The sequence below is a fragment of the Strongylocentrotus purpuratus genome, unplaced genomic scaffold (genome assembly GCF_000002235.5).
Source record: "Strongylocentrotus purpuratus isolate Spur 01 unplaced genomic scaffold, Spur_5.0 spur5_scaffold_8, whole genome shotgun sequence".
Classification (NCBI taxonomy): Eukaryota; Metazoa; Echinodermata; class Echinoidea; order Camarodonta; family Strongylocentrotidae; genus Strongylocentrotus; species Strongylocentrotus purpuratus.
Window position 1 is genome coordinate 33,367,499 of NW_022145614.1, and position 15,780 is coordinate 33,383,278.

Below are 15,780 nucleotides of genomic sequence, written 5' to 3' on the forward strand. Positions count from 1 at the left end.
CGCCTAGAGCAGCGGCTTGGTCTTACCTCCCGATTCTGCTCGCTCCACGAACGTTCATGCAAGAGCCGCATCACTCGCCAAAATATTATAGAGGAAGCGCGCTTGCATGATCTCGTTCAAGTTTGATATTTTACAACATAAAATGTTTAACTGGTACTGTATCCTTTTTTGAGGCAGTCACACACATATATGATAAGTACTATCATAGTTCTAGACCTATTCGTTTTACAAAACTGCTCATGTACATCTGATGACAATAATTTATAATGCATCCGCCTATTCATAAGTGCACGATTTAACTTTAATTCCTAAGCAGTAAACTCGTCTTAAATCTCTACCAAATAGGTGAATATGAGGATGTAAAAAGAAATCAGCGACTGGAAAATGTTGCTTCGTTATTCTTCATTCAAATGAAAACAGAAAATCCATCAAATATACTCCTTAACAACAACAAATCTAAGCTCTGACAGGATAGCATTTACGTAGGGATATCACTGCCATTCACTCTCACTGAGCCCATGACTCCCGTTCGTGACGTCACGGATAGAGGCCCGACTCTACGTGCACTTCCGGGTTTCAGACTTAGATATTTTGGTAGAGTTTACTCGAATAAATTCATTATTCTAAACTTGTTTTGTCGGGTGGACACCATTTGGTGTTATTATGGGGTTAAAAGCTTTCTATTTATGTAATTATCTCAGTATTTGGGATTGTCTTAGAGTATCAGCTTTAAAAATAACACAGAGTTCTGTGAATACGCTAAAAAACAATAATAACCACGGTGGTTTTTTTGTTTGTTTGGGGGGGGGGGTGTCTGAACGAGCCTTAAAATGGGGTACTCAGAGCCTTTTTTAACACAGAGTGGCTTGGTTTCAGTTTTTCAATCACAAAAAGGCGCAATTTGTTTTTTCTGTGCTTTTTTGTTGTTGTTAAACGGTACACCCGCCCCGTCCTCCTTCCCACCCCCCCCCCCTTCATCAACACGGTCATGAAAATAAGACATTACTACCTGATCAACAAGGCTGAGCGTGTGTTTATTGAAATTTGAGCGGATCAAACATCTCATAATAATCAACTTTGGCGCAAGTCGATTTTTGCACTCTCGCAAACAATGCCTCCTGTTCATCCAGGCGTGAACATATACCGCACAAAAATGATACGAAATGATTTGGGATAAAACACTCTTTCATAAGATGTATAATAAATTACTGTTCATAGATTATTAAAAAAATAATTAGCAATTTTCTAGAATTTGGCATTCAATACATTAACATTAATGAGAGTAATATCGATACACCATCAATACTTATTGTGCGTGTTATTTAATCTCAAAGTCACACTGACACTTGCACGAGGTTTGGTCCCAGAGTATGCGTGCCTAATCGTAGCTACTCCTATAATCACAGTCTAAAGGTCATCCAAGTCCGGTACGCCCATCGAGGCCAATGGTTGTTTGCAAACATTTAGGTGTACTACTCCTGACCAGCCTTCCAACACATCAAAGACCCCATCCAGATCTAGAGGTGAGAATACGAAAGGTAAGCCTATATCGTGTGAGATCATGCATTGAAGCTTTTCGTAAGTATAAGATAATGTTTAGCTTTTTCATCGTTATATTGGTTTAGTTTACTACTATGCTGGATTTGTGGTAATTTTCTTTTCTTGAAATAATCATGAGATGATTATTCCTTTATAACGTTTGATTTCTTTCAACATACACCAAATGTATGGGCTAACCTGTTTGTAGCTATAGTGCAAATGATATACGATTACCTGTTTCAAGACATATATGGTAGGCATACTACGTACTAATATGGACAAGGGTGTACGGCCTAGTATGGATTAAATTGAATTGACTTGAGTCGAATTATTAAAACCTGACAACCATGCTTAAAAATCGTGTTTGAGCAAGACATAAAGGAGAAAAGAAAGACTAACAACTTATCAGTACAGTAACCATATATCTCTTGTTAGTCATCAATCTAACTCATTTAAGAACCAGTCTCCCCTCAATGTTAAAATCGCTTTAAAAAATTCGCTAACTTGAGTATGACGTCTCTGTTATCTGATTTTTATTATGAATACGCACTTTTCCTCTGCATTGAGAGAAGCAAACTTATGGTACATTTACTAGGTTTTCTTTGTGTTTATCGAATTTGGGGCCAAACATCAGTGTATGTATTTCCTTACATATCTCTCCTTGGTAATGACCTACAGCTAGTATGTTTATTTATTTATTTTTAATCTCTTGTTTTATGTGAGTAAACTCTTAACAAAATGTTATCTTTTTTCCGATGTAACTTTTTACGAAGATGTTTTTTAAGCACTTGCCAAAAAGTAATACCTAGGGTAGAAGCTTTATTTCCGTAACGATAGCCCTACACACTATTCAGGTATTTTGAATGAGTTTGGCAACGAAAATGAGCACATAAGTTGTCTGTGTATTCTGCATGTATAGTGAACTGTATCATTTCGATGTAAAAGAAATAAGTAGCCCTCGTTGTAAGATTGTTGTAGGATTAATTGCTGAAGATTCCATACAGCCTATTATCATGCCCGCTGCTTTTATCTTGAAAATGGCATGGTAAGATCTATTTGTGTCCAACATTTTGGTTAATCCATGAAAATGTCACGATGATATCTGTGATAACATGTGATAAGACATCTTTAAGGAAGGAACAAAACTCAACAAAAACAATAACGAGATGATTGGTAGTGTAAAATCGAAAAATAGCAACGAAAACAGACTAAAGCTTTTTATCTTGTTCTTATCGGAGTAAATCGCAAGAATGAACAGAAAACCGAGATCAGAAAATATTATAACAATAAAACAGGATCATGATTGTGTCATATTCATGAAATATGTTCACTTACCAATTATATATAGAATTCCCCAATATTCATAATTGGAAGAGAAGGGGGAGGTTTTAAGGTAGGGCCCCATTAACAAAAAAAGAATTAAAAAAAAGCCCCTCTTACGATGAAAAAAAGACCTATTCAATGGTAAAGAATCTCATCTGCCATTCATGTCATATTTCAGCCTTTGATGACATTATAGTATATTTTTTCTTCACTTGTCAACATTACCATATTAAAGGTATGGCCTATAGACTAGTTTTGGAAACGCCCCCCCCCCCCTCAAAAAATGAAATGGAAGCTCGTATTAGCAATCATGTGAAAGAATATGTTTTGACTAGTACCTAATGATACAAATTTTGCCGGGAAACCGCCTACTAATTGATATATTTGGTAAATTATTTCTATCCGGACCGGATAGATATCGCGTAGTCCCGTATACATCTTTCTTTCGTACCATCAATTATAACTATAATTATTACATTACTCCTTTTCTCATCTTTAAGGACAAAATATACAAAAAACATACAGAAAAACAGAAGCAAACAACTTTTCATAGCTTTACCCAAATCTGGCAAAAATAAGGTTTCACAAAACAATATTGCTTAGCCTTAATTTGAGAGTTTAGGATTTTGTTCTTCTTTTGTTTTCTGGGACACACTGAACAGGCTACTTAGCGAATAGTGACCTGATTTGACGGCTTTATTTAGGAAATCTTAAGGTACTATATTCCCATTTGCAGGCCCAAAAATGAAAAGGTTACATTCCAATGGCATTTGAAAGATAATACAAATTTAGAACTTCCCTAAAAAAGGTGGGGCTTGAAAATGTCTTTTAGTGGGAAAATAACGACTATTAGTTGTCAAATCGACTTAGGATCTATAGAGCCAATAAGTAATAGTCTTGATTTTCAGACTATTGTACCGAATGGTCATACGTTTTATGCTACGCAAAGATTCAATCAGTTAAATTTTGGCTATCACAAGAAGTGGGTTATTGATGTAGACAAATGCTCATGTATCCTTTACAGCTTATTTTATGTATGTTATTACCAAAGAGGAAAACAAATACAGTCAGTCACTCAATAGTGTCTGACAGTGAAGTCTAGCAAGTAAACGGGTTTCCATGCATAATTTGAATATTAAGACACTGCTAACGTTTAAATTTCACAGATAGAACATACATGACATATTCATAATTCCTGCAAAGTTCTACAGAGTTTGAGGTCGGCTGCAAAAGGGACATAGCACCTTTAAGAAAGCGATTATAAAACGCAGAGACATTGTATCTTTGTTCGATTCCTCATGAACTTTAATCAGACACCAAGCTCGTTTTATTACGTTTGTTCAAATAGGAATAATGATGGAAACATGAGAGTACAAGATAAGATAAGGCCTAATAAAGAGTATGATTTGAAATGTTAATGTTTGTTGAACAAACAATGGTAGTCCGGGTGATTTTACACCTAAACGGAATCTCTAAATCAACCTCTCACTTCCATTTTGTTGTTTCCTTCTTCCCCCCTTTTTTGTTGTTGTTGCTGTGATTCATTATTGCTCTGTAAGAGACTTTCTCGGTAGTATGTAATTATACATATTCAAGTTCATTACGCCATCGATTGTACACTACGGACTCTATATGTATTTTGTTAATATAGATAATGTAAAATCCTAAAAGGGAAGTCCCCCTGATATTAAGTTGGTTTTAATAAAAGCAGAAATATCCGGTTGAAAATAGGAAAGCTATGAGTATTTGTAGTTGGTTTTAATAAAAGCAGAAATATCCGGTTGAAAATAGGAAAGCTATGAGTATTTGTAGTTGACATCAGTGAAAAAACAAATTGACAAGACTGTGACGTATTTTGCGAGCTCCTCTCCAAATTACTTTGTATAGAAAATGTCGTAATCTGTCATTTTATAAGTTATTGGTGATGGAATTGATTTGTTTCTTCCCAGCGGGATTGTGTAAAAACATATTTGAAATAATTATATTTAGGGTGAATGTTTTTATCGGTTTTAGCTCAAACTTTAATGACATGTTTCCCTCATGTTTTTGCTTTCCATTAAACCAACTTAAAATCAGGGTGGACACCCTATTTAACATGGGCCTACATCATCGTTTACCTTGAATACCTGACAAGAAATATATCTTCCAAGATCAAAGAGGCAGAGGTCTTTGGTTTGCGCTATTATATTCAGGTATTTGTCAACTTTCACATGAGCCGCAACATGGTTTTTTTTATAGCTAGTCGTGTCTAATTTTTGTTCTTCTTCTCCTTATTATTTTCTTTATTCTTCTTCCTCTCCCCCTTCGTCTTTATCTTCATCTTCTTCTCCTCATTCTTCTTCCTCTTCTCCTTCTCCTTCTTCTTCTTCCTCTTCTTCTCCTTCTTCTTCTTCTTCTTCTTCTCCTCCTCCTCTTCTTCTTCTCCTTCTTCTTCTTCTTCTTCTTCTTCTCCTTCTTCTTCTTCTTCTTCTTCTTCTTCTTCTCCTTCTTCTTCTTCTTCTTCTTCTTCTTCTTCTTCTTCTTCTTCTTCTTCTTCTTCTTCTTCTTCTTCTCCTTCTTCTCCTTCTTCTTCTTCTTCTTCTTCTTCTTCTTCTTCTTCTTCTTCTTCTTCTTCTAAAGTACGGTAAATAATAAGCAATTGAATGACTGACATATACATTTTTTTCTGCTATTGTTGTTATTTTCCATTGTCGGGTGAATATTTACCTAATGCATTTCAAATAAACAAACTTTTGAGTAATTTCCATGTCACATAATTATTTAGGATATGGATATCACGTTTCCTAATGACCAAATATTGCCATGAAGTGTCTACACTAGTAATGTTTACACAGTGCTACTCGTGACTCGTGATTAAGAAGATTAATCCCATACTCCAGATGTGTGCTATCTCACATATGAGATATGGTGTACCTGGTACCAAACAAGGGTTAATAACCTCGTCTTACGGCAAACAGAAAATCAAGGAGCTTAATTACAAGAAGACTTTCATGATAATAATCATCCTGCTAAATATAAAACTCATTGCAGATGTAGTATCGAAAATAATGTCGCCCTAGATATGTTCGTTTGTCTCGCAATGTATGGTCAACAAGGGATCTAAAAGATCACGACGTTTCGTGCGCCGCTGCAACTCTTCGTCAGGTGATAAAAGATATTGTAAGCAAGCGTGTTTTGTATTCTACGGGTGGACCGGCGGTCAAATAATCATCCTAGTAAGACAATTAGGAATCTCATCATCCGTCATTTGCAATTGATCTTTTCTTTCTATCTTTTTGTATTTTGCAGATATCTTTTTATTACATTATTATAGGAGACTCAACTCATTAGTTGCAATGGAGACTCGGGAGAGAAGGACAAATAAAACGAGTGGATCAAACTCAGAGAAACATGAGGAGACGATGGGGAACGGGGATGTTACAGAACCAGACAATAAACAGGGCAAGGTGAGACAAACAATTTTGAGTGATTTCTTTTCTTCAGACGGAACTTGATAGTATTCCGTGTTAGCTGTGTGAATGTGTTTGTTTTGAGCATCACACATTGGTATGTAACGCTGAAGCACTGAAGGGAGCTAACCGCTAAAACATGATGATAGCCTAAATGAAGTAGAATGTTTTTCATCATGGAATTTAATTGGTCAGTCCACAGGAGTTTCGACAGTTAAGTGGAAGATACTATAGATATCATGTATGTAAGCTCAGTGGCCTGCAGCTATCATATTTTGATTTCAGTCAACACGCAGTAAATGAATAATTAATGTGTTTAAACGCAGCGTATTCTACTGAAACTACTTTGATTTACTTATACCCGCACCTGCCTACAAATCTGAGAACTTTCCTATTTTGAACATTCTCTGGACGTATGTAGGCTTACCGTCAAATAGAGAAAAGAACTTCCAATCATTCTACCATCAACATTTCTTTCTCTATTGTTACTAACATAATATGACTTTTTTTACCAAATATCCTGTCTCCATATTGGATATTATTGCTTGCTTTCCGTGGACAAAATGAGAGTGCTTTGATCATTCTCTATTTGATAATGCAGATTTGAACTAATATTGAAAATGTCGATTCTTTGTGATTATAGGTCACTATGAAGAGGCAGATGAGTCTCCTAAGTGGTATTGCCCTCATCGTTGGGACTATGATAGGTTCGGGTATTTTCATTTCGCCAAAAGGAGTTCTGAGACAAACTGAGAGTGTTGGCATGAGCCTTGTCATCTGGGTCCTATGTGGTGTTCTCTCTACTATAGGTAAGATTTGTGACGCCAAAATTTATTTTGAGAAAGATGCTTATACAGACAGAAATCTCACTCTATCAAAATAATGAAAACAATTTATGACATTAGTTTTTTTTTAATAATCGTTATCATTATCCAATTATTCATTTATATATGTATGTATTTTGTCAATGTATTGATTTACTTGATTACTTATTCATTGATATATGTATGTATTTTTTTTTTTAATTCACCAGCCAACACAACTAAGCGGCGGTGGGGGGGGGGGGGGGGAGGAGCACTAATTATTTTCCCAATTCGTGAGAAAATAATACTCAACACCCACTATCCCCCCCCCCCTTTGAGTCAGGAGAAAGGGGCTCGTCTTCTTTGTTTTCTTCAAAAAAGGTTAAATTTACCTGTTTTGGGGGGTCAGGGAAGGGGCCGCCCCCACCCCCCCCCCCCCTTAGATCCGCCACTGCATAACCTCCTTGGTCATACAAAACAATTGAACTGGTTGATCTGAATCTCAATAACGTCTCTGTCTGACTCGTTTGTTAAGTTTGGTGTTCAGTTTAATACCCTCGAGGAAAATATGAAATATGAAATGTTCAGTCTCGGTGTTTACTTTCAATCCAATGTTTTCATTTGCTCAATGTGAAGGTGCCCTGTGCTATGCTGAGCTGGGCACTCTGATACCCAAGTCAGGCGGTGAATACTCGTACATATTGGACACCTTTGGTTCTCCACTCGCCTTCCTGTTTGCTTGGGTATCTACTCTTCTCATTAAGCCATCTTCAGTTGCGATCATCAGTCTAAGTTTCGCAGAGTATGTAGCAGCACCTTTCTTTGGAGGGGAGTGTGACCCACCGGATACTATCATCAAGTTGTGTGCTGCAGTGTGTGTCAGTAAGTCCCACGTTCACTATCACGATTTCGCCATATGTAGTGTTGACACGATATCACATGTTTTCATAACCTGTCATAACCCGCTATGATCTTTACAACAAATTTCTGACCAGACATATAATGTGTGAGATAATAGCTGTGTATTCTTTGAAGAGTGTATATCAATGGGGCGTCCCATCCCATCCCATTCTCCTGATAAAATCGACAAACCTCGCCAGCATATAACTAATCATTCCTCTTGATTTCAATCTTGATTGAGTGTTTAAAGAAAGTTGAATCAATTCACAAATGAAATATACGATCACTCTACTATTATATTCACCACTAACAAATCCTAAGAAAAGTGGCCACCTCTCGTGAAATACGTTTGAGTTTACAGACTGGTGTGTTCTTATGAATGGTGTAGCACGTATATGTCACATGGTTTTCATTTTAGTCAGGTTTCAGTAGATTTCAAATCTATGAAGAGAGAAGATTACAGACAAATACTTGGAATGAAACACAAAGAGCATGTATCTGGCTTACTTCGAATGATCGGGTCATCGCGTCCGGTCGTTGGCCGCGTTACACGACCTTTCGTGAAACGAAAGCGTTAGATCACGCGGCTTGCCGTAGGGTTTTCAGTGTCGGTTAAATTGGACCAGACCATTTATAGACGAGATCAGGGGCGGCTATTCTGGGGGACGGGGGGGGGGGGACACGTCCCCCCTCAATCTGTTTAGGGGGGGTCGTCCCCCTCAAAATTTAAAAAAAAGTGGAGAAAAAAATGTATAGCAAATACTGATTAAAGACTGCAACACACTTTTATGCTCTGAAGGGCCAAAGAGTGCGGTGTTTAGACAAATAAAAATGCAAAAATCTTCTCACTTGGTAGCTACGCTCCCTCGCAAAATATCCTTCAAAATGAACACGTAAATACCGAGAAAAGTGAAGTGTGAAAACAGTATATTGCTCGTTTTTATACTATAGTTTTGCTAGGGAATGTGATTTTTTAATACAACCTAAACCTTTAAAAACCTGTGAGGTAGTCACTTCCATCACTTTCACCCCTCTCATTCACTATGCTCCCTCGTACTTGCGTATTGATGGGGGGGGGGGTTTGGGGAAGTTCCCCCCTCCAAAATTCAAATTCACAGTGGTTTATTTCTAATTCGATACCAGTGATTTTTAAATGTTGCTGAAATGGCATTTTCCCCGAGTTTCCGGGGGTTCTAGCCCCCCTGAACCCCACCGCGGGCCCCTGGTTGCTCATCTGACCGCAATTAAATGCCTAAATGCCTGAGCTTCGGGGGCTTTGCCCCCCAGACCCCACCAAGGGCCCTAAGGAGGCCCCTGGGTGCTCATCTGATCGTTATTTAATGCCTAAAACCCCTGGGCTTCGTGGGGCTCCGCCCCTGGACCCCAATCCAATTAGTGACCTGCAGGTCAGTGCATGTCATAAATAAGGTATAATATATAAAATATGCTCATCTGACCGTAATTAAATGCCTAAAACCCATGAACTTTTGGGGGATCCGCCCCATGGTTGCTCATCTGAACTTAATTTAATGCCTAAAACCCCTGAGCTTCGGCTTTGCCACTGGACCCCACGCCACTTTACGCTCCACTTGCTTCGCTCGCTTTGCTGTACCAGATGCGGATTTTTTTTTTCTGCATTTCGCCCCCCCCCCCCCCCCGGTCAAGAAAAGAAATCGCCGCCCCTGGATGAGATGGGTTCATATCACAAACATAGCCCCCGACATTTCGTGAATAAAGAGACATGTTTTACAAAAGATCGGGTAACGCGACCACCCGACCCTACGCGATGATTTCATGTTTTGATTGGTATTGGAAATAAGATTATTTGTATTGAATTCAATTGAATTGACCCAAATAACCTAATGATCCGAAGTAAGCCCATGTATTAACTATTATGAGACCTCTTGCAATTATACATTTATATATGGTTTAGTGGATAAGGTCACTAACTGTGGATATCACATGGTTCACGGTTCGAGTCCCGCCGCGGCACTAATGTCCTTTGTCAATATATTAATCTTCTTTTTCTGCTCTAAATATTCTGATCATTATATAACATTTGAAAAAAATACTTACAATATTAGCACAATGTAAAAGGCTCTATTTGAATGAACCATTCAAAGTTAAACTTATTATTCTCCCATCTTGTTTTAGTTTTGATTGTGGTCGTCAATTGTGCCAGCGTCAAATTGGCAACAGGTGTTCAAAACGTCTTCACGGTAGCCAAGCTTCTAGCTTTAGTTATCATCATCATTGTTGGATTTATTCAACTGGCACAAGGTAAGACAAGTAAAATGGTTTATTCTTTTCTCATTGATCGGTTGATTAAATAAATGTATTGGTCAGCTTTTTTTTTTTTTTTTTTTTTTTTTTTTTTACTATAACAAGAAGTCATAGAATAAATGTCTAGACAAACAAATGTCGCTACTCTCTTTAGCATTCAGTTGTAAATGAATTGACATGGTTTATTCACTTGACTCTCAATCCAGGAGTTGAGGGTTTGAACCCCAGTACAGCACTAAAGTCCTTAATTTGTCAAAACATTAATCCACATTTGCCACTATCTTCCCAGAGGCAAATGGACACCTGCCGATTCCTTGGGTAATGATAATTGCAGGGCCTTCAGTAAGAGCCTAAGGAAGAAAAGCAGTTATGTTGATGAGGATTCCCTGGCCAACCAAAATTATTAATTTTATTAAAACATAATACCGTGTAGATCCATTAAACAATTAAATTGATCTTGTTCCTCGAATATACTCATCAAAGTGTAAAATTTCCAAACGGAAAACAAAAGGTCTGGTCTAAAAAATTGAGTTTAGTTGAGAAACGTGCTACATCCATGGAAAAACGGGAAAACGAGACCAACAGTTGATGGCTCGGTATTGTGTGATAGTTTGCCATGTCCATTAAGAACTTCAACAACAGTCTAATTCGTTATTTCTTCATACTGGCGAATTAATGTATAAAGCGTGAATTTTGAATTTCTACGTTATCAGCACCAACAACTTAGTGCATTTGGAAACGTTTTATCTTTGTTTATTTGATATCCTTCTTTCAAGAGGGCCCCATGTGCGAACAGTGCATGTCACTGATAAAGGAGGTTAATATTTGTTTTATATCCCACATCGTATTTCAATTCAGTTAATAAGTCAATAAAACTGGTAAAAATCCGAAAGAACGATGAATTTGACAGCACATAACATATCATACATGTCTACAGTGTATGTACACTAGAGATCACCGAGGGGATGATAGTTTGTAGTAAAAAAGTACTAACACACCCCTAGCTCACGGCCATGAAGTGATGGTAAATATATCATTGATCATATGACCTCGTTTAGACCAATCAGATTGCAAGATTCTTAGTATGCGGGATATAATAACAAATAATGAAATTGATAGTAATATTTGAGGGTTATCAATTTTTATTTTAATGAAACTGCATAGTTTTTTCTTAAATAGTGAAGTAATCCATCGGACATTAGGTAGGTACAAGTCCACTTCAAATCCACCATGATACAAAATGTGAGATATTTTTCTCTATCGGAACTTAAATTTGACGGACATGATAATGTTTGGGACTAAACTCTTCTTTAATCATTCATATTATCATACGAGTTATTTTGTCTTCATATAAGTGTTAGGCATATGACTAAAATAAAATGCACCCCACCCTGATTACATAAATCATAGATTGCGTATAATTACCTACATGTGAATACTAACCGTGTATTATGCATTGCTTTCAATGATAAAGGCTTACCTTCAGCCAGATACCTTTATCGTACGAAAAGACGCCAGACCGAGCTAGGGTAATAAACTGACCGTCAAAGCCTATAAAATCATTTGGAAATGCAAATACCTTTGTTTACCTGTGACCCGATAAAAGCGTGGACCTTGATATATCCTGCACTGTTATGTAAAAGAAAACTAGATTGAACCGGTTTAATATGACAGGACAATACCCTGTAGAGCGATGTCTGGACTTTCAACTTTGGTGTAATGACCAATTTAGGGAATGATAGGCACGTGCCCCGGGCGGCACTTGAACAACGCACAAACGAAACCCGCAAAATGGAGGGGAAAAAATGAAAGAAAAGAAAAGGCAAGAAGAAATGAATCTTTCGCTTCTTCAGGTTAAACCCATATTACACTTATCCATGTTTGCTTATAATACACTAAATCAAACTAGACACTAAAGATGGACGAACTGATGATAAGACAATAGTAGTAGGTATAGCACACCAAAAATAAGTACAACAAACACATGTTATTTGATGATTGCAAATGATCAAGCTTTATGAAAGCTTCAAAAAACAAAAAACAGAATTGAAATCGGTCAATGCGTTGTGATTTATACCACTTTTTTTTAAATCTCAAAATTACCGAAAAAACCTGCCAGAAATGGTCGAATTGGCAAAAATGGCAAAATTCGACAAAGTTGACAACTTAATTCATCACTTTCTTGAACTCAAATATTAAATTAAATTATCAGACACTAAAATATCATCTTTGTGGTAAAAAATACAAAACAAAAAATTCATATATCTTTTTCCGTTTTGAAAACAGAAGCCAACAAAATAGGTAATTTTTGCCATTTTTGCGAATCTGCAAATATGAAAAAGTTGTGAAAATAACTAAGTCCGCCTAATTAATATGCGCATATGTAATCAAATCAAAACCGAACATGATACATCAGTGAAATCTATGTATATCAGACAGGTATGAAAATATATTTTATTTCAAATTTTAAAATATCATGAATATTCATCAAATATGCAAATTAGGTCATTTCAGCTAATATATATATATATATATATATATATATATATAGGAAAGTCAAACTGTTTATTTTGTAGGCAATTTTAAATCATATATTTATAGATCATATTTACACGAAATATTAACATTAAATTCCAAATATTTTTGCAATGCCAATAAAATATGGCGATGGAAATTACTTGGATCACCGTCACAACTATTTCCTCGTATGTTTCCTAAATTATTCAGAAAAACCGATCAAATGATAAGAATTTGCAGACTTTCAGCTATATCACAGTATATTTTTCTTTTAAAAAAATGTCAGATTTGAGAATTTATGACGTTTTTCCGGGAAACCATTCAACAGGCCATAACATTCCACAAGGACTGAATTTTAGAGTAAAAATAAGTTTGGTGACACCAGTACAGTTGTGGCTACCTTGAGTGCAAACAACACATTGATTAAATGAGTGTAACACATGAGGATATTGCATTTTTTGTAGGGGAGTTTTCACCACGCAGAATAATAGTGCAAGTCAATGGGCGATCAGCGGGCCATGGCTGAAAAGACAATATTCTAATTAAATAATTTAACATATTTCCCACATGCCTATAACAATGAAACACACAGAATTGTAGTTAAAGGTATGCTTGAAATATATGTGAAATAAAAAATTAAAAATATTGTTTTTTTTAAATAAATTTACAAAAACTGCTATTTCTAGCAACTGACTGCCGTTGTGTGTGTGTGTGTGTGTGTGTGTGTGTGTGTGTTTGCGGGGCAGACTGTGTGCACAGGCAGTATGATCACCCTAATAGTAGACGAATTGAATTGATACCTGTTGAATTTAGGAAACACACCTGGCTATATATCAATGGAAGTGACAAGTTGAATAACAGACGAATTGGCATTTGACCCAATAGCCTTTATCAACTTAGAAATATGTTAGATATGTTGTTTGACTTTCTTCTTCTAGAGGCAGAGCTCCATAGCGGCTAGTGCTCATGAAAATGAGTGAAAACATTTTTAGAAATGAAAAATTCAAATTTTAATGAAACGTGGTCGCTAGAGTAAATGTTTTACCGTCAAATTAGTTTGCAATTTTGTAGAAATCTTGCCTAATCTGAATCCTCCCCCCCCCCCCGTCACTTTTTCGAAAATCTGGCTTACCATTGTGAAGTCAAGCGGTAAGTCGCCGCAAAAAAAAGCCGCAGGTTTTTAACGAATAAATGAATCTTTAAAAAAATGGCCTTATAAAAAATGTTGACCCAGTCTCAAACCTCAAATTGTAATACTCATAGAACAGAGATTTGAAATGGAGCCGAAAACCTGAAAGAAATTCATAGGACAAAAATATATAAGTCAGGTAAAGCAATCCTCAAACCTCCTCAAACATTTCGCTTCGATCGGTCGCTCTGTAATATCTGATTAAGCCCAGTTATTTGTAGGGTTAATGTTTGCAAAGATTTGTGTTTCCTATGATTTTGCAGGTAACACACAATATTTGGATCCTAAGATATCATTCCAAGGTTCTACTGCTAATGTAGCCGCATATGGGATCGCTTTCTATCAAGGACTGTGGGCATATGATGGATGGTAAGACAATGCCGGGTCACAAGCCAAATAGAGACTGAATCTAAGAATCACTATGACTTTTAAAGGATTGTAATGAACTTTACAAGGTTTTGGAAACAAACATCAATAATTAGTGGAGTGCAATAATGGATGCCTTCATAAGCTTTCAAGCAAAGCTAAAGATATTAAGTTTTATGCGGTCCATTTTGTAAGAAGCAAAATTAAAAATCGTTCCCATCTATTGTTAAGTACACTTGAAGGGATAGCTGAGTTATTGTTTAAGATCGCAAATGCCTTCATAATGCATGGTTATTGCTCTTATTCTTTTTTCTTCTGTTTTTATTGTTATTGCTCTTATTCTTATTTATGACATTTCTAGTGCCCTTTTAGAACCTAAAATTGAAGGTAATTTTAGACCCCCACATTTGTGAATTTAGATTAAATACGATCATTTCAATTCAGCTCCACTTTCCCCAAAATACGGTGACCGTTAATTAATAAGTTGATACAGAATAACAATACATGGGCCGGCTAGTTGTGCGTATTATAACCAACACGAAAAAAAGCCAACAAAAAGTCAGCATTGGCATAAGCTGAAATAAAACGTATAAGGCACTATTTCTTTTTTTCAACGGCTGATTCAAAATTATAAAATATTTGTGGGGCCCCACAAATACTAGAAATGGTTATATTTATGGATATTGCAGCCGTCTCTGAACCGATTTTGATCAAACAAAGATGATTTTATAATCTAAATTGTACATTCTTTCAAATTTGACACTCAGTTTTTCGTTATCTCACAAAAAAATATTTTATGTAGTGACCTCTGAAACAAAACTCAACTATCCCTTAAAGTATATATATATAATCACGTATGCCTTTGAAACGGCCGGAAATTTTAACGCAATGGCTATTTTTTACTTAATGCCTCGATGACATTATTTTTTCAAGGCGATTCAATTCATATTCATAAACAATATTATAAACTACTTCTTTTGTTCCTTATTACGTTATCATATAGTTAAGATTTGTTTATACATTTATGATAATAACGTGTATGCTATGTAATTTGCATTAATGTTCATGTATTTTACGTATAGCCTTTTTTAAATTTCCCATTCGACAGGAATCAGCTTAATTACGTCACAGAAGAACTAATTAATCCCTACAGGTAAGCAATTCAAATCATTCCAGATAGATAGGCCTTATTATGTATAGAGAAATAGACTGTCTCCAGGCATAAGAAGAAAAATACAAGGATCACACAAATTCTAAGTGAACTGTGAACGCACACGTTACTCTTAAAAATTGGTGGTGGAAGTTATTTTACCTGACTGCTAAGAAAGCATAACATAAATGCTTGTTAGTAAGCAACCAGGCGGCCGACGGCTTTAAGTACTCTCCGAGGGACATGGTAATGAGGATTATT

The 15,780-nt window shown here is 36.3% G+C and overlaps 1 protein-coding gene across 2 annotated transcripts in view; it reads left to right on the forward strand.

Moving 5' to 3' along the window:
- The first annotated feature begins 1,462 nt into the window (after window positions 1-1,462).
- Window positions 1,463-15,780, forward strand: part of LOC577533 (b(0,+)-type amino acid transporter 1) — a 28,181-nt gene continuing 13,863 nt past the window's right edge. For both annotated transcript variants that reach the window (XM_030975820.1, XM_030975821.1), the window contains exons 1-7: window positions 1,463-1,538; window positions 6,151-6,308; window positions 6,955-7,120; window positions 7,751-7,996; window positions 10,169-10,294; window positions 14,267-14,372; window positions 15,478-15,522. In XM_030975820.1, coding sequence (XP_030831680.1) covers window positions 6,198-6,308; window positions 6,955-7,120; window positions 7,751-7,996; window positions 10,169-10,294; window positions 14,267-14,372; window positions 15,478-15,522 — 800 coding nt within the window. In that variant the 5' untranslated portion in view covers window positions 1,463-1,538; window positions 6,151-6,197. The remainder of the gene's footprint in view (window positions 1,539-6,150; window positions 6,309-6,954; window positions 7,121-7,750; window positions 7,997-10,168; window positions 10,295-14,266; window positions 14,373-15,477; window positions 15,523-15,780) is intronic.